The sequence below is a fragment of the Gobio gobio genome, assembly GCF_949357685.1.
Source record: "Gobio gobio genome assembly, chromosome: 3".
In the NCBI taxonomy this organism is placed as follows: Eukaryota; Metazoa; Chordata; class Actinopteri; order Cypriniformes; family Gobionidae; genus Gobio; species Gobio gobio.
In genome coordinates this window covers 831794-852021 of record NC_137099.1, presented here as the reverse complement: position 1 = coordinate 852021, position 20228 = coordinate 831794, and the positions used below count along the sequence as shown (strand labels likewise).

Below are 20228 nucleotides of genomic sequence, written 5' to 3'. Positions count from 1 at the left end.
TGTGTGTGTGTGTGTGTGTGAGTGTGTGTGTGTCCTGTCTCGTTCCACATGTCGTCTCTTCATCTGGAGTCTCTCCATCATTGACCGACTCCGATTTGACCATAAAAGGCTGAACAGTTTCTCTGTGTGTGTGTGTGTGTGTGTGTGTGTGTATGAGGTCATCAGAGCTGCTAACTCTTGAAGCTCCGCCCTCTTCCTGAAAGCAGCAGCTCATTTGCATTTAAAGGGACTCACAAAAACTGCATTTTTGCTCACCCTGAAAAAGGGACAGTTTTTAACATGCTATAAACATGATCTGTGGGTTTTTTTAGCTGAAACTTCACACTCACACACACACACACACACACACACACACACACACACACACACACACACACACACTCATCAGAGACTTATGACATTAAAGGGGTGGTTGATTGCCGCTATTCACAAGATGTAAATATGTTTCATTTAATCATTAATGTAAACAGTGAAGACTCAGTTCTGCTCATGAGTTTCATAACCCTCGCAGAATATGCAACATTTTAATAATTCTAACAAAATAAGAGAGATCTGGGATTATTTTTATCCAGTCCTGTCCTGAATAAGATATTTCACACAATAGATGTTTACACTCACAAGACAAAATGACTGAATTTATACAGATTGCCACATTCAGAAATGCGGACACTGAACTGTCTGTCATGTTTCATAAGTCGTTTGTTTAGGGAATTGCGACTTTTTATCTTACAATTCAGACTTTATAACTCGCAATTGCATTGTGTTTTGTGGAAACTTGTTTCCGCCAATAAATATAAACATTTAAAAGGTAATTGCGACTTTTTAGCTCACAATTCTGAAAATTCTACATGTTTCCCAGAAGACAAAATGAGTTCAATTGAGCCCGTTCAGAAAGTTTACACACCCCAGACCGTAATGAGCATCAATATATATATATTCTCTTTTGTCTGCATTTTTTGCTTCAATAAATATTGCGGAAAACTGATGTTGTTTAAAATAATAATAGAGGAAAACCCGGTCCTGTTTGTGTTTCATGCCTTATTAGTGTTCCAGATTAAGTTACAAAATTTGAGTAATCTCACGAAACACATTACAAATGACTTTTGAAAGCATGTGTTTTGTAATCTGTGTGTATTTGGTCTGTCCTAGGAGTGTGTGTCGTTAAACACCTGAACATGTTGTCGTGTGTTTGGATTTTGGAGGCGTCACACACTCCTAACCTGACGGGAGTGCAGTTCACAGTTCTTGCTCACTTAGCCCGGCTTCCAGAGATGAAATATGGATCTGTCTTTCATTTTATATTATATTTTATTTATAAATCCTTTCATATTTCCTTTTACTGAAACACTAAAGAATCCAGATGAATATGGCCTGTACTGTCTGTACCCCGCACTGAGAGAAAGCACATGTTATCTGTATGTTTTGGGAACATTCTGATCAGTACTAGAGCTCAACCAACTCCAACCTTGGAGAGAGCGTGTGTGTGTGTGTGTGTGTGTGTGTGTGTGTGTGTGTGTGTGCAGTATTGGAGGTGGATTACGGGCATCCTAAGAGATGAGTGGATGTGTTGTTCAGGGCAAGATGACGTCTGCTCCAGATCTGGAACGTCATTACATGCCTAATTCTGAGGTGAACACGTCAACAAATGATCTATGGACACGTGAATCTGATTTACTGACATGACTGTCTATTTTCTCTTAGCCAATCAGAATCATTCAACCTGCAGTGATGACGTGGCTAGACCTTGAAAACAGTAGAACTGCTGAGATATTGTGTGTAGGAGAGGTAGAGGGAGAGCGTCCGCTGATCAAACGGCAAATGTTTCTTTAATTTATTACACTCCTGACTCTCGGGCTTCATCATTGGGGCATCAAGGGCGGGGCCACCTGTCACTCACATGAGATCAGCCAATAGCAAACCACAACCATCCACTCAATTCCCCTCAGACACACTCAAGCCCCGCCCCTACATTTGTTCTTGTTTGCCAAGCGATTGACTCAATATATGCACTATAGGCGACTTCCCTCTCATGATGTCTCAGTGTCAGTGATGCAATGGTGATAAAACATCCTCTTAGTCAACAGTTTGATCATCTATCGCTGATTTCAGTTCTTCATGAAGACGCTGAGCCATTGACCCTTGTGTGTGTGTTTTATCAGATGAATGTACAGAACAGATGAGGTCTGAGGTCCACGTCTGGTGTATGATTAGACCAGAGCAACATCTGCACAAGAAAATCAATCCGTGAGTTAATGACTGTCTAACCGGCCTTCTCACACACACACACACACACACACACACACACACACACACACACACACACACACACACACACACACACACACACACACACACACACACACACACACACACACACTGCCCCTGCCCCTAAACCTACCCCTCACACACACACACACACGCCCCTGCCCCTAAACCTACCCATCACACACACACACACACACACACACACACACCCCTGCCCCTAAACCTACCCATCACACACACACACACACACACACACACACACACCGCCCCTGCCCCTAAACCTACCCATCACACACACACACACACACACACACACACACACACACACACACACACACACACACACACACACACACACACACACACACACACACACACACACACACACACACACACACTGCCCCTGCCCCTAAACCTACCCATCACACACACACACACACACACACACACACACACACACACACACACACACACACACACACACACACACACACACTGCCCCTGCCCCTAAACCTACCCATCACACACACACACACACACACACACACACACACACACACACACACACACACACACACACACACTGCCCCTGCCCCTAAACCTACCCATCACACACACACACACACACACACACTGCCCCTGCCCCTAAACCTACCCATCACACACACACACACACACACACACACACACACACACACACACACACACACACACACTGCCCCTAAACCTACCCATCACACACACACACACACACACACACACACTGCCCCTGCCCCTAAACCTACCCATCACACACACACACACACACCACACACACACACACACACACACACTGCCCCTAAACCTACCCATCACACACACACACACACACACACACACACACACACACACTGCCCCTGCCCCTAAACCTACCCATCACACACACACACACACACACACACACACACACACACACACACACACACACACACACACACACACACACACACACACTGCCCCTAAACCTACCCATCACACACACACACACACACACACACTGCCCCTAAACCTACCCATCACACACACACACACACACTGCCCCTAAACCTACCCATCACACACACACACACACACACACACACACACACACACACTGCCCCTAAACCTACCCATCACACACACACACACACACACACTGCCCCTAAACCTACCCATCACACACACACACACACACACACACACACACACACACACACTGCCCCTAAACCTACCCATCACACACACACACACACACACACACACTGCCCCTAAACCTACCCATCACACACACACACACACACACACACTGACCCTGCCCCTAAACCTACCCATCACACACACACACACACACACTGCCCCTGCCCCTAAACCTACCCATCACACACACACACACACACACACACACACACACACACACACACACACACACACACACACACACACACACACACACACACACACTGCCCCTGCCCCTAAACCTACCCATCACACACACACACACACACACCACACACACACACACACACACACACACACTGCCCCTAAACCTACCCATCACACACACACACACACACACACACACACACACACACACACACACACTGCCCCTGCCCCTAAACCTACCCATCACACACACACACACACACACACACACACACACACACACACACACACACACACACTGCCCCTAAACCTACCCATCACACACACACACACACACACACACACACACACACACTGCCCCTAAACCTACCCATCACACACACACACACACACACACACACACACTGCCCCTGCCCCTAAACCTACCCATCACACACACACACACACACACACACACACACACACACACACACACACACACACACACACACACACACACACACACACACACACTGCCCCTGCCCCTAAACCTACCCATCACACACACACACACACACACACACACACACACACACTGCCCCTGCCCCTAAACCTACCCATCACACACACACACACACACACACACACACACACACACACACACACACACACACACACACACACACACACACACACACACACACACACACACACACACACACACACACACACTGCCCCTAAACCTACCCATCACACACACACACACACACACACACACACTGCCCCTGCCCCTAAACCTACCCATCACACACACACACACACACCACACACACACACACACACACACACACACTGCCCCTAAACCTACCCATCACACACACACACACACACACACACACACACACTGCCCCTGCCCCTAAACCTACCCATCACACACACACACACACACACACACACTGCCCCTAAACCTACCCATCACACACACACACACACACACACACACACACACACACACACACACACACACACACACACACACACACACACACACACACACACACACACACACTGCCCCTAAACCTACCCATCACACACACACACACACACACACACACACACACACTGCCCCTAAACCTACCCATCACACACACACACACACACACACACACACACACACACACACTGCCCCTAAACCTACCCATCACACACACACACACACACACACACACACACACTGCCCCTAAACCTACCCATCACACACACACACACACACACACACACACTGCCCCTGCCCCTAAACCTACCCATCACACACACACACACACACACTGCCCCTGCCCCTAAACCTACCCATCACACACACACACACACACACACACACACACTGCCCCTAAACCTACCCATCACACACACACACACACACACACACACACACTGCCCCTAAACCTACCCATCACACACACACACACACACACACACACACTGCCCCTGCCCCTAAACCTACCCATCACACACACACACACACACACTGCCCCTGCCCCTAAACCTACCCATCACACACACACACACACACACACACACACACACACACACACACACACACACACACACACACACACACACACACACACACACACACACACACTGCCCCTGCCCCTAAACCTACCCATCACACACACACACACACACACACCACACACACACACACACACACACACACACTGCCCCTAAACCTACCCATCACACACACACACACACACACACACACACACTGCCCCTGCCCCTAAACCTACCCATCACACACACACACACACACACACACACACACACACACACACACACACACACACACACACACACTGCCCCTAAACCTACCCATCACACACACACACACACACACACACACACACACTGCCCCTAAACCTACCCATCACACACACACACACACACACACACACACACTGCCCCTAAACCTACCCATCACACACACACACACACAGCCCCTAAACCTACCCATCACACACACACACACACACACACACACACACACACTGCCCCTAAACCTACCCATCACACACACACACACACACACACACACACACACACACACACACAAGAACACGGTTTTATTTCAAAGATCATCTCAAACTCTTAAAAATTACACTTCTTTATTGGCATCGATGGTTCCCCGAAGAACCTTTCAGTGATCAGTTCTTAAAATAAACATGTTTTCTTACTGTCAAGAACGTTTGAATAATCTAAAGAACCGTTTAAACAACCGTTTGTCCACTGGAGAGGTGTGGATGATATTGACTTTAGATATGGAACTCAACTTCTAAAGTTGTAAAACCTATCATTTCAGTTCAGTTTTTTGAGGAACACATTCCAGGATTTTTCTCCTCATTTATACACTTTAACCTCAGACGCTCGACTTCGGTGTTGTTCGTATGATGTCATCACGTCGGAAAGGTCACATGACGCAGGTGGAAGTGCCGACCCAGTGTTAAAACGAAGACTAAATCAAACGCCCTTTACACAAATAAAGGTCAAACAACGATGACGGACGATTTTACAGCTAGAGGAGAACATGAGATGGAGTTTATCGGCACTTCCACCTGCATCATGTGACCTTTCTGACGTGATGACATCATACGCCCTGAACACTGAAATTGAGCGTCTGAGGTTAAAGTGTATAAATGTGTGTGTGTTGTGTCTAGATCAGACTCTATTCCTCGTCTGGGATTGGTCAGAGCCTCTGAAACTGCAGTGATCTGGACCTTCAGCCGTTGGTTCCCATTGAAGTCCATTATGAGCAGAAAAATCCTCAAAAAACTGAAGAAAGAAAGACATGAGGGAGGAAGAAAGGATGAGATGAGGAGAGGAAATCATCAGATGTTCATGTTGAAGTGAACTCTTTAACCTCTGCTGCTCTTCCTCTAGGGGGCGCATTGGTCGTCTTCCCGGACACCTAAAAATGAAACTTCCTCCACCCCAGTAAAACCAATGCAATTTATTTTTCTTCAATAATATTTTTTCTTTTTAATTTTGTATTTTGAGATGATTTGATGGTATTTTTTAATATTTATGCAATAGTTACGGTCTACTTCTGCCATTAAAATTATTCAAAAAAATTTTTTTTTAGTTATTATTTTTTAATTATTGCAGTATTTCAGGTTAAAATAGAGACTAGGTCTTCAAAATATTTTTTTTGAAGGCAGATTAGCCCCTCTTTTGGAATTATTTAAGAAATCCTGCAGCCATGTGTGTGACCACTAGAGGTCTCTGTGGAGAGGCTTTGGTCTCTTTTCAACACATTTAATGATTTTTTTTGATGGATTTGAATATATATAAAAAAAATCTCAAAGACAATGTATTATAAAGTTTTAGATATTTTTTTGTTTATTAGAAATATAGATTTTTTTTCTGTGAATTTTTGTGTTTTTGCAGATTTCCCGTTCATTTCCTATGGTGGTCATTTTTGACCGAAGAGCACAAGTGGGAGTATTTTTTTTACGACCAATCAGCATGCTCGAATCATGAGCCCAATTATTGTGTGTGTTTACATCCCTAATGCTAGAAAAGTCACTAAGTTTCATATAATTCTGATGAGGCTGTGCTTTTTAAAAATTGTAAATGTGGTTCATAGGTTCAGTTTTTCATAGGTGTGTGTGTGTGTGTGCGTGCGTGCGTGTGTGTGTGTGTGCATCACACTCTTGATGTTTTAGAGTGTCACCCCTTCACTGCTGTGTACTTTTTTCAGCATCGTGGCCGATTTGTAGATTGTACGCACAAATATTCTTCGAATTTTTGTGTTTTTGCCGATTTCCCGTTCATTTCCTATGGTCGCTCATTTATGACCGAAGACAATTACTTTTTATGACCAATTAGCATGCTCAAATCATTTTTGTGAAACCTTTAAGCTCTGGTAAAGACACCAGGAGATCCGGTGGTATTGTTCAGCCGCTCCACTGGGGTTTTCATAACCACTTCCATCCATTTTAAGAAGTTGGCCACTTTGGTGTAAATGCCGTAGTATCCGGGCTGATGGCAGCCTCTGCCCCATGACCTCACGCCCGTCAGGAAGGCCGTCTCCTCATAGCGTGTGACGAGCGGACTGCCATCATGCCCTCTGCTGGACTCATGCCCTCTGCAGGACTCATGCCCTCTGCAGGACTCATGCCCTCTGCTGGACTCATGCCCTCTGCAGGACTCATGCCCTCTGCAGGACTCATGCCCTCTGCTGGACTCATGCCCTCTGCAGGACTCATGCCCTCTGCAGGACTCATGCCCTCTGCAGGACTCATGCCCTCTGCTGGACTCATGCCCTCTGCAGGACTCATGCCCTCTGCAGGACTCATCCCCTCTGCAGGACTCATCCCCTCTGCAGGACTCATGCCCTCTGCAGGACTCATCCCCTCTGCTGGACTCATGCCCTCTGCAGGACTCATGCCCTCTGCAGGACTCATGCCCTCTGCAGGACTCATGCCCTCTGCTGGACTCATGCCCTCTGCAGGACTCATGCCCTCTGCTGGACTCATGCCCTCTGCAGGACTCATGCCCTCTGCAGGACTCATGCCCTCTGCAGGACTCATGCCCTCTGCAGGACTCATGCCCTCTGCAGGACTCATGCCCTCTGCTGGACTCATGCCCTCTGCAGGACTCATGCCCTCTGCAGGACTCATGCCCTCTGCAGGACTCATGCCCTCTGCAGGACTCATGCCCTCTGCAGGACTCATGCCCTCTGCAGGACTCATGCCCTCTGCAGGACTCATGCCCTCTGCAGGACTCATGCCCTCTGCTGGACTCATGCCCTCTGCTGGACTCATGCCCTCTGCAGGACTCATGCCCTCTGCAGGACTCATGCCCTCTGCAGGACTCATGCCCTCTGCAGGACTCATGCCCTCTGCAGGACTCATGCCCTCTGCAGGACTCATGCCCTCTGCTGGACTCATGCCCTCTGCAGGACTCATGCCCTCTGCAAGACTCATGCCCTCTGCAGGACTCATGCCCTCTGCAGGACTCATGCCCTCTGCAGGACTCATGCCCTCTGCAGGACTCATGCCCTCTGCAGGACTCATGCCCTCTGCAGGACTCATGCCCTCTGCAGGACTCATGCCCTCTGCAGGACTCATGCCCTCTGCTGGACTCACGCCCTCTGCAGGACTCACGCCCTCTGCAGGACTCACGCCCTCTGCAGGACTCACGCCCTCTGCAGGACTCACGCCCTCTGCAGGACTCACGCCCTCTGCAGGACTCACGCCCTCTGCAGGACTCACGCCCTCTGCAGGACTCACGCCCTCTGCAGGACTCATGCCCTCTGCAGGACTCATGCCCTCTGCAGGACTCATGCCCTCTGCAGGACTCATGCCCTCTGCAGGACTCATGCCCTCTGCAGGACTCATGCCCTCTGCTGGACTCATGCCCTCTGCAGGACTCATGCCCGCCCTCGGGGTAACCCGCACAGAACATGTTGGCAGTGATGTTGACGCCGCTGCTGGACACACACACTCCTGTGGGCAGCAGAGGGACGGCCATCCGCTGTAGCGCTGCAGAAGACGGGGCTCTGGATGGATGGAGGTTGTCCCCTGAGGTCCTCTTGCCCCATCCGCTGAGTGTGTGGAAGCGGACGGCCGCCAGCTCCACCTGTGCCAGCCGGGCCGTGGGCAGGCAGATGGGCACGGCGTACCCGGAGCGCTTGAGCTCGCCATGAAGCTTCAGGAGCGCCCGGTCACTGTCCAGCGACACGGGGTCGTAATCCCCATGGATGACCACAGCAGAAACATCGTACGCCTCCTCTGAGCCGTCCATCACGTCCAGGTCATGATCACCTGACGACAAAACAACTGCTGTGAACTAGACCAACTCCACTCGTGCTGGAGAAAATAATACAGCAATTAAGGGCCATTAAGCAGCTTAAGTTTTTGTTTTTAAGTATGAACTTAAAGGGTTAGTTCACCCAAAAATGTAAATTGTGTCATTAATGACTGAGCCTCATGTGGTTGGACACCCGTCAGACCTCCGTTCATCTTCAGACACAAATGAAGATATTTTAGTGTAAATCTGATGCTCTGAAAGGCCTCCATTGGCTCAACTTTACACTCTCAAGACCCTTAAAAGACACTAAAGACTAAAGTTACAAAGTCCATCTCACTACAGCGGCTCTACAATAACTTTATGGAGTGACGAGAATAGTTTTTGTGCGCAAAAAAACGTCTCAGTTACGTATGTAACCCTCGTTCCCTTTCGTTCAGTCACTACGACATACGTTAGTGACTAACGAATGGGGGTTCCAATATAACCGCGCCACTCAGCTGTCATCCAGTGCCCTGCGTAAGTGTGAGATCCCACCACTTAAGGCCGTAGGACTCCCACTTATCACAGGATTACCAAGGTACACTGGGAAGCATATCCCAGTGAGGGAATGCCAAGATGCCTACCCGTGGGGAGGACTTAGAGAGTACACATATGACCCGCTGCGGCCTGAATAGGCCAGGGAGGGGCTGTCGCAAGGAGTATGAGTTCGGGGAACCAGGTCCGGCCGTGCCAGTACGGGGCGACCAAAAGGACCTGCTCCTTGTCCTCCCAGATCTTGCACAAGAGTTGTGCGAGTAGGCTCACTGGGGGGAACGCATATTTGCCTAAGCCCCGCGGCCAGCTGTGCGCCAGTGCATCCGTGCCGAGCGTGCCCTCGGTCAGGGAATAAAACAGGCTGCCGTGGGAAAAGTCGTGGGAGGCAAACAGATCTACCTGCGCGTCCCCGAACTGTTCCCAAATCAGCTGGACCGTCTGGGGATGGAGTCTCCATTCTCCCGGGAGAGGGTGAAACCGCGAGAGCTCGTCGGCTGCGTGGTTCAGGACTCCCGGAATATGGACAGCACGAAGGGACCTCAGGCGCATCTGACTCCATAGAACGAGATGGCGGGCGAGTTGAGACATGCGGCAGGAGTGTAGACCGCCCTGGTGGTTGATGTACGCTACTACGGCCGTGTTGTCTGTCTGGACAAGCACATGTTGACTCTTCAGCAACGCTCGGAAGCGGTGCAGGGTGAACCGTACTGCCAGCAACTCGAGGCAATTGACATGCAGGAGCCCGCGGCTGCTTGTCCATTGCACATGGCACCCCAGCCCGTGGCAGAGGCATCCGTCGATACGACAACATGCCTGGAAACTCGTTCTAAGGGCACACCGGCCCGTAGAAAACTGAGGTTCGACCACGGGCTGAGCGTCTGTAAGCAGGCCCGAGTCACTTGGACCCGGAGCGTGCCAGACTGCCATGCCCATCTCGGGACTCGATCGCGAAGCCAGTGCTGAAGCGTGCCATATGCCCCAGGAGCCTCTGAAATAGTTTCAGTGGAACCGCACTCTTGCTCTCGATTTGACGGAGGCAAGTCAGCAGAGACTGCGCGCGCTCGCTCGAAAGCTGACCGACACCGACTGGAAAGCTGCTCGTCTCGAAGAAGCTGACAGAGTCTCAGAAGGCTGTAGGAGTGAAGAGGTAGGTTCTCTTGGCTCCGAAAGCAGAACATAATGCGATATTGCCACGTACTTCCTTATATACTCACGCGGTGAGGCGGAGTTACGTATGCAAATTCCGCATGCCCCATGGCATTGGCCCGCCATTGGGGGTTTTCTCTAAGCTCAAAGATGATAGGCTTCTAAGCGAAACCCCCATTCGTTAGTCACTAACGTTACGTCGTAGTGAATGAACGAAAGGGAACTGATGGCTCAGAAAGGCCTCCATTGGCTCAATGCATGGTTCACTCTCAAGACCCTTAAAAGACACTAAAGACGTCGTTACAAAGTCCATCTCACTACAGCGGCTCTACAATAACTTTATGAAGACGAAAATAGTTTCTGTGCAAAAAAACCCTAAATAACGACTTATATAGTGATGACGATTTCAAAACACGGTCTCATGAAGCTTCGAAGCGTTATGAATCAGTGAGTCGAATCAGCGGTTTGGAGCGTTATGAATCAGTGATTTTTGCTGAAATTTGGCGATCCAAACTGCTGAATCGACTCACTGATTCATAACGCATCGAAGCTTCATAATGCCGTGTTTTGAAATCGTCATCTCTATATAAGTCGTTATATATAGGGTTTTTTGCACACAGAAACTATTCTCGTCTTCATAAAGTTATTGTAGAGCCGCTGTAGTGAGATGGACTTTGTAACAACAACTTTAGTACCTTTTAAGGGTCTTGAGAGTGTAAAGTGCATTGAGCCAATAGAGGCCTTTCTGAGCCATCAGATTTACACTAAAATATCTTCATTTGTGTTCCGAAGATGAACGGAGGTCTGACGGGTGTCCAAAGACATGAGGGTAAGTAATTAATGACAGAATTTTCATTTTTGCACGTGAACAAGCTTAATGTCGAGCCCTGGCTAAAGTGAGCCAATATCGCCTTTTATGACAAAATTCAAAATGGCCGAAATGGGTATCATTTGACTCGCCATGCTACACTGATTCTAAAGAGACCAGTTTTGGTCAGTTTTTTTTATTTTTGGTCAAAGCGTGCAGAAGTTATAAGCAAAAATAGCCATTTTACATATCTCCTGACCACTAGGAGGCACTGCAGCGAAACTGTGCAGGTCATGGTTGTCATAACACATATAGGAGATATAGCCTCATGTTCAATTTGGCGGGCACTTCGTCGAATTCGTCCATGCATTATTCGAGAACAGTAAGACATGGTCTGAAAATGATCTGGCTCAATTTTCGTGAAATTTGTAGCAACGGCTTATGAGGAGTTTGAATTATCTTGAGCCAAAGAGAGTTTTGTTTCTAGCCCTTAGTGATCAGCATAAACATGAGTGCAAATTTGGCCAGTTGGTGGCGCTAGAGGGATTGTGTTAGAGACTCCAGATGTGGTGACGGATCAGACTGTCAAATATCACAACTTTCTCCCAAAAGGGTTGCCATAGACTCAAGAGGAATGCCAAAGGCTCCTTTGTTGCTTGTAAAATATCGCCTTTTATGACATAATTCAAAATGGCCGATGTGGGGTATCATTTCACTCGCCATGCTACACTGAATCTAAAGAGACCAGTTTTGTTTTTTTTTGGTCAAAGCGTGCAGAAGTTATAAGCAAAAATAGCCATTGGTGCTTGGTAAATGTGACCGTTCACACACACACACACACACACACACACACACACACACACACACACACACACACACACACACACACACACACACACACACACACACACTCTTCAGATACCTGTGATGACCTTCAAGCGCTTGGGGTCCTTCTGATGAACGCAGTGAGCCGCTGTCACGACCCAGCCGTCCTCCAGAAGAGCAGCTCCACACACACTCTCCCCGTTATGATCGATCAGCGCCTGGAGGCAAACACACTCATGATCGGATCACGGCCCTCAGACCCGGACACCTGCACGTCCACCTTTACCTGCCAGGGGCAGTGACCTCTGGGACAGTGAACTCCGCCCACAGCCTGTCTCTGAGGATGGACTGTCTGGAGCGGAGGCTTTCCACACGGATACTCAACTGTAACACACAGAGAAGAGCCTCTGTTATACTGAAGGTTCCTGATGTTGAGTCTCCAGCTTTACACACATTCTCTCCTAATCTCCACTGCAGCATCAGCTCTCTCTGTGTCTCTAAGCCCCGCCTCTCTGAGACAGCTCTGCTGTGATTGGTCAGAAAGCAAGTGCTCATTATCATATCTGAATCCGAACAGTAACGATGGCGAGAGTTTGACCGTCTCGATCTCAGCACAAACAGCGTCACATGACCAACACCACCCAAACGCTACAGTGAGTGAGGGCGGGGATAAGAGACGCTGCTCAGCCAATCACGACCAGAGGCGGGCATTAACTACAGTGAGTGAGGGTGGGACTAAGCGACGCTGTTCAGCCAATCACGACCAGAGGCGGGCATTAACTACAGTGAGTGAGGGCGAGGCTAAGAGACGCTGTTCAGCCAATCATGACCAGAGGAGGGCATTAACTAGTGAGTGAGGGCGGGGCTAAGAGACGCTGCTCAGCCAATCACGACCAGAGGAGGGCATTAACTTGTGAGTGAGGGCGGGGCTAAGAGTGTTCAGCCAATCATGACCAGAGGAGGGCATTAACTACAGTGAGTGAGGGCGGGGCTAAGAGTGTTCAGCCAATCATGACCAGAGGAGGGCATTAACTAGTGAGTGAGGGCGGGGCTAAGAGTGTTCAGCCAATCATGACCAGAGGTGGGCATTAACTACAGTGAGTGAGGGCGAGGCTGAGAGACGCTGTTCAGCCAATCATGACCAGAGGAGGGCATTAACTAGTGAGTGAGGGCGGGGCTAAGAGACACTGTTCAGCCAATCACGACCAGAGGAGGGCATTAACTAGTGAGTGAGGGCGGGGCTAAGAGACACTGCTCAGCCAATCACGACCAGAGGAGGGCATTAACTAGTGAGTGAGGGCGGGGCTAAGAGTGTTCAGCCAATCATGACCAGAGGAGGGCATTAACTACAGTGAGTGAGGGCGGGGCTAAGAGACACTGTTCAGCCAATCATGACCAGAGGCAGGCATTAACTACAGTGAGTGAGGGCGGGGCTAAGAGACGCAGAGGCGGGCATTATGCAAATTAGTTACAAACTTGCGCAGGCTCAGCAGGAGACTTTAACTAATACATAATTTAAGTTGATTGTACTTAAACATTTAAGGCAGCAATTTTTGAAGGGCACTTTAAGTTGAGTTAGTCTGAGGAGATGTGAAGTGTGTTGGTCAGTCTCCTCTTCCCACCTTGAGCGACACAGGACGTCCCGTCGGCTCCCAGTGTGTATCCTGCGGCGCAGCTGCAGGTGCGTCTGAATCCCGAAGCGTCGCAGAACTGCTCACAGCCTCCGTTCACATACTGGCACTTCAGCGTCTCCTCGAAGCCTGAGGGACATCAGCGGTCACACACCTCTCTCGCATCCAGGGCCCGGTTGCATAAAGCAGCTTAAGTTTTTCCCTCAATTATGAACTTAAGGGGCGATTTCCCCTTACCTAAGAGAATAAGTTAAGGGTGTTGAATATAATCTCTTGAACGGTTCTCTTATGGTGCGATTCGCGCAAGTGATTTACATGTTAAGTCAATGCAGAGACGCGAAATGGCATTCTGCGGCGAGATTCGCGCGATTGAGGCGGGGCGAAGGACGCAAATCCGAACTTTGGCGGATATTTCGCGCCACGTTAACCAATCAGGAGCTTGCTCTAGTAGTGACAACAATGAGGAGAAAATCTGTATATTAATATCTGCTTCAGACAATATGATTATCACTGTGATAACATTAAATGACATGAAACACAACCCAGTCGCTTTTTGTTAAATGCAAGTTTATGTTTGATCAATAATACAAAAGTATAAGTAAAAACTATAATAAGCTACACATGAAATAAAGCAAACAATTCACTCAAACATTCAAAGTCAGCGCTAGTCGGCTAACGTTACAACTGCAACGTACAGTTATAGCCTAAAAATATAAAGTAATGAAACTTCTCTTTGCCCTCAGTCTAAACGATTTGCCAGGGAACAAATTATAGATCCATGAGAGCAAAGATCGGCCGTTACAAGACGAATTATAGCTCGAGACATCAGAGCCAGCGGCAGAAGAACTGGCTGAGGAAAGGCTGATCTCACCAGGTTAATGAGCGCCGCTGATCCACTGGAGCTCACACACACACACACACACACACACACACACACACACACACACACACACACACACCACAGAGACATCAGAGCCAGCGGCAGAAGAACTGGCTGAGGAAAGGCTGATCTCGCTGGGTTAATGAGCGCCGCTGATCCACTGGAGCTCACACACACACACACACACACACACACACACACACACACACACACACACACACACACCACAGAGACATCAGAGCCAGCGGCAGAAGAACTGGCTGAGGAAAGGCTGATCTCACCAGGTTAATGAGCGCCGCTGATCCACTGGAGCTCACACACACACACACACACACACACACACACACACACACACACACACACACACACACACACACACACACACACACACACACACACACACACACACACCACAGAGACATCAGAGCCAGCGGCAGAAGAACTGGCTGAGGAAAGGCTGATCTCGCTGGGTTAATGAGCGCCGCTGATCCACTGGAGCTCACACACACACACACACACACACACATCACATGTTCAAATAGGCACTCTTTATATAAATAAACCACACATTTGAGCTTTAAACTACTACATTATCAACTGAAAAAGTCTTAAAACTACGTTTTGTCACACATTAACAGTAGATTTTAACAAAAAAGACGTGTAAACACAGCCCATGTCAGACATTTCTCAACGAAATGAGCCGCTGGCAGAAGCTCCGCCCATGAGGAGAATCACGTCTGTTGTGAAGAGAATGTCACGCGCGATTGAAGCGAGTAAACTCAAAATGTTCAAGCGTCCACCTTCGCGCGATTAGCGTCCGGTGTGAACGCCACATTAGGGCAACATTGAAGTGTTTCACGACAGCCATCCTGGATTCACGTTATAAAAGTCTTGTTGCCATAGATACGCAAAACACGAACACTAATGCTGCGTTCACACCAAACGTGAATAGAGCGTCAAATTCACGTCTAGTTTGACTCTTGGACTTTGAATGCATTTGCGCGTCCAAAGCGAGATGGACACGCGTATAAAGCAAAGCGCTTGAAGAGAAATTGACGCGCGTCCTTTTGCGCTTTTCATAGTGGTTGTGTGTGCGGCCGCGAAATTGAAGAATACTACTGTTATTGTGTCACGAAATGTAGTTTCAGTCGAGAATGTCGTAGTTTAAAGCTCAAATCGGTGGTTTATTTGTAAAGATGGCGCCTATTTAAAGATGTTGTGAGATCCCGCCTGGAACAGCCTCACCTCGGCTAGTCCTCCTGACTTTAGCCGCTGGTAAACGAGAAATGTTTAAATTCACAATCTATAGCTTCGGTTCTATTATATGAAACATATAAAGACATTAATGACTTGTTATAACGTCAAACGACTTCTTTAATTCTGTGAGTTTTTCTTCATCTCATTCAGAAATGTATGACTGCAAGTGTTCAGTGTCAGTGGTTGTGATGTGTGATGGTCAAATCGGTATTATTGCAACAATTTTTCATCGCTAAGATGGTCCAAAGGGTTCTTCCTATCCCTAAAAACTCTTCTTGGCACATAATGATCTTCAGCTGGTTCCATGTCGTCTTATTTTTGTCTGCGTTACTCTTAAGGTTACGATTTCCAAACCTTAAGTTATACTTAGGGAAATGACCGTTAAGGGGTTTTATGCAACACTTAACGCTTTTTAAGGGATTACTTAAGTGAAAAAACAGCATTTAAGGGGAATTCTAAGTGTTTATGACGTTTCACTTAAAGAAACCCTTAAGTAACACTTTAGGGTTTTTTTTCTGCAACACCCTTAGGTTTAAGGGAAACTTAAGGGCGAACTTAAGGGAAGATTACACTTAAGATGCTTTATGCAACCGGGCCCTGGCCCTCGAACACACACCTCTCTCGCAGTACTGGCCCTCGAACCGGTCTGGACACAGGCAGTAGTAGCTGTTGGCCAGATACACACAGCTGCCGTTGTTCCTGCACGGATTGGTCAAGCACGGCTCCTTGCCTGGTTTATAGATGAGTATAAAATCAAACATTAAAGAGCACATATTATACAAAATTCACCTTCATAAGGTGTGTGAACACAGGTGTGTGTGTCTATAATGGTAGAAATCCACCCATACTTGTGTTATAATCCCCATCAATCATCATCATCAATGTGTGTGTGTGTGTGTGTGTGTGTGTGTGTGTGTCAGCAGCGAATGTTGCTGCCAAACGTTCTAGAGCATTGTAAATTGTGACATGGCGTGTCTTTTCACTCGCCCATTTATCTAGTGTTGATGGTCATGCAGATCGGCTGAGGATGGGAACCGATGATGGTGGATTAAAATTTGACTGTAACTGTAATCATAGGCACGAGCAAGATGATTGACAGGACGATAGCGGAGGCACAAGATCACTTTCGTTAATAACAAAAAACACAAACCACAAACTGAGGGTTCCCCGTTTTACAGGGGAATTTCCAAATATATGTTATTTATTTGTTATAATTCGGGTATAGCTATTTTATATCATCCGTCTTATTCGTTTTTTAATATACGCAAGTTTTTTTATTGTACTATTTTATTGTTGTTGTATTTTCATAAAAAATAGGCTAATAACGAACAAAAAAATAAACATTTGTTTGAAAGTAATTGAAGAGGAAATTATGAGTTAAGCAATATCATACGTGCTATTTTCCAGAGTAGCCGATATCAGCACGATTGCAAAATGCGATATTAATTTTATACAACACTTCAATAAACAATAAACAAGTGGTCATTTTTTACAGTTTTGCTCTATTTTTCCAACAGAAAGAGATTCAAACAAAGTATAGGTTTCGTTCTCGCATAATTCACCATTTTTGAACAGTCGTTTAGAACGAATTAGTTGAATGATTCTAGAATATTTTCATATTTCTATAATTAAAATATTATATTTAGAACATAAATCTAAAAATCTCATGACATTATTAATGTAATTGTAATTACAGTGTAAGTGGATTTTGTTGATATTGATTTCATTTAATTCTTAAAACAGCCATAGTGTATCGTGGTAAATAGTGTAATGACTTCAAAAGATGGTCAACAATATGTAACTTTACTTTATAAGAGGTGTGCCCTAAAAAGTGAGCGTGCAATTTTGAGAACACCAAGGAAAGGGCGCGTTCTTTTCATCTGTTTGGATACTTCGAACACAAGTTTGCATTGCCCGTTTGGTTTACCTGTTTAGCCTAAATAATGTGCGTTTTGTCCGACTCATAGCGCATGTCCTCGACGCGTGATTTACCATATAAGTGCGCGTTCTTAACTGTGATATAAAAACACGCGTCGGAAACTGCGTTTTCCTTGACCCCAAAGCGCATGTTAAGAATGTGCATTTTGCTGTCAAATCGCCGCCACGCCCACTCGCGATATTCCCTTATTATCCAAAATTCTATGATGCGATCTTATGAGGGCGCCTACTCTAGCCTGTTAGTCCTCTAAAATGTTATATAATATTGAGGAAATACAGAAATGATTTAGAAATGCACAACAGCAGCTACATATAGAACATTTTTTTATACCATCGCTTTGGCGCCCCTATGCGCCGCATATAGCGCATACCCACTTTTTGCGCCACTGCTCCACAACTGCTAATTTCTGACATTAGTCTGAGTGAGATTGGCCTGTTCTGTTGTTGATGGAGTATCTGAAGCTCCGCCCTCTTCTGGAAGGGGGGCGGGGAGCAGCAGCTCATTTGCATTTAAAGGGAAACACACAAAAACGCTGTGTTTTTGCTCACACCCAAATAAGGGCATATTTGACAAGATAATAAATGATCTGGGGGTATTTTGAGCTGAAACTTCACACACACATTATTAGATCTTGTGAAAAGGGGCGTAATATGTCCCCTTTAAAGACAACATCTGTATTTTGGGTGTAAATTCAACGCATCTTGAACAGTTGCTGTCGGGGGAGCTGAAGTAAACACCTTCTGAACAAACAGAACCTTTGACTTCAGGTCAATAAATACGGTCGTGTACATAAGCAGAACGCGTAATTACCAGTAATCAGTTATTGATTATATGATACTGTGGTCACGTGATGTACAACTAATAACAATGTGAAAGATCCTCTGAGAGAAGAAGACCAGTTAATTTACTGTAAGATTTGTATTTATACTATTAATCGACTGTGCAGTTTTTGACGAAACTATGGGTGCCATGTTTATTTTTTTGTGTGGTCACATTTATTCTGACACTCACCGGAGTAACTCAACCAAAACTGTTTCTGCAAAAGACAAACAAAACAAATTTAAATTAAAATGATACACCAAATGAGTATTAATATTATGAGCGAGGCACCGTCTTCGTGTCGTCCTCGAACACCTCGCGCGCCTCCTCGTAGTCGCAGATCTCCTCAATGCACTCGCGCTCGAGATTCCCGCGCTTCATCTCCTCAAGGAAGGCGTTCGCGCGCCTCACGCGCCGCAGCACCGAACTGGCGTCATCTTTGTCAAGAAACACTGAAAACAGCGACGAACACACACAGGGACTTTGATACCCATGTTATTTAACATCTATATAGCTAAACGAGCGCGTCGCTCGCGATTCTTACCGGCGCTGGATCCGTGAAGGATCAGGACACACACCAACACACCGGCACAAGTGTTCATGTTCAACTCCGGACACGCGCGTGGTCAAAGCTTCCCAGAATCCTGAGGAGGGACTGGAGTCAGCCGATCGACCGGGAGCAAAGGCTATGACTGTGAGGGACGTTCACTCAAACTGATTACTGGACCAAATGGGTTTAAGTCACCATGGTTTATTTGTATATTTCGTTATTGCGCGCCTCTGATCTGCGCACGCTCCTCCAGCACGCGCTTCCACAGAAAGAAGCGCACTCGCGTAATTAAAAAAATTACGGTCATTTAGTTTTAACCGACTGACTAACATTAGTTTATCGATCTTTATCGAATAATAAGTTATAATTAATAAATATAC

The 20228-nt window shown here is 47.0% G+C and overlaps 1 protein-coding gene across 1 annotated transcript; it reads right to left on the bottom strand.

Moving 5' to 3' along the window:
- Positions 1 to 7560: 7560 nt before the first annotated feature.
- On the bottom strand, positions 7561 to 19900 carry f7i (coagulation factor VIIi; the record flags this gene model as incomplete). Its single annotated transcript, XM_079811913.1, has 9 exons — positions 7561 to 7774; positions 9062 to 9473; positions 12870 to 12990; positions 13059 to 13156; positions 14395 to 14532; positions 17157 to 17270; positions 19491 to 19515; positions 19590 to 19750; positions 19843 to 19900. 9 exons carry the CDS (start codon positions 19898 to 19900, stop codon positions 7561 to 7563), a joined length of 1341 nt encoding a protein of 446 aa, XP_079668039.1.
- Between the last annotated feature and the right edge of the window lie 328 nt (positions 19901 to 20228).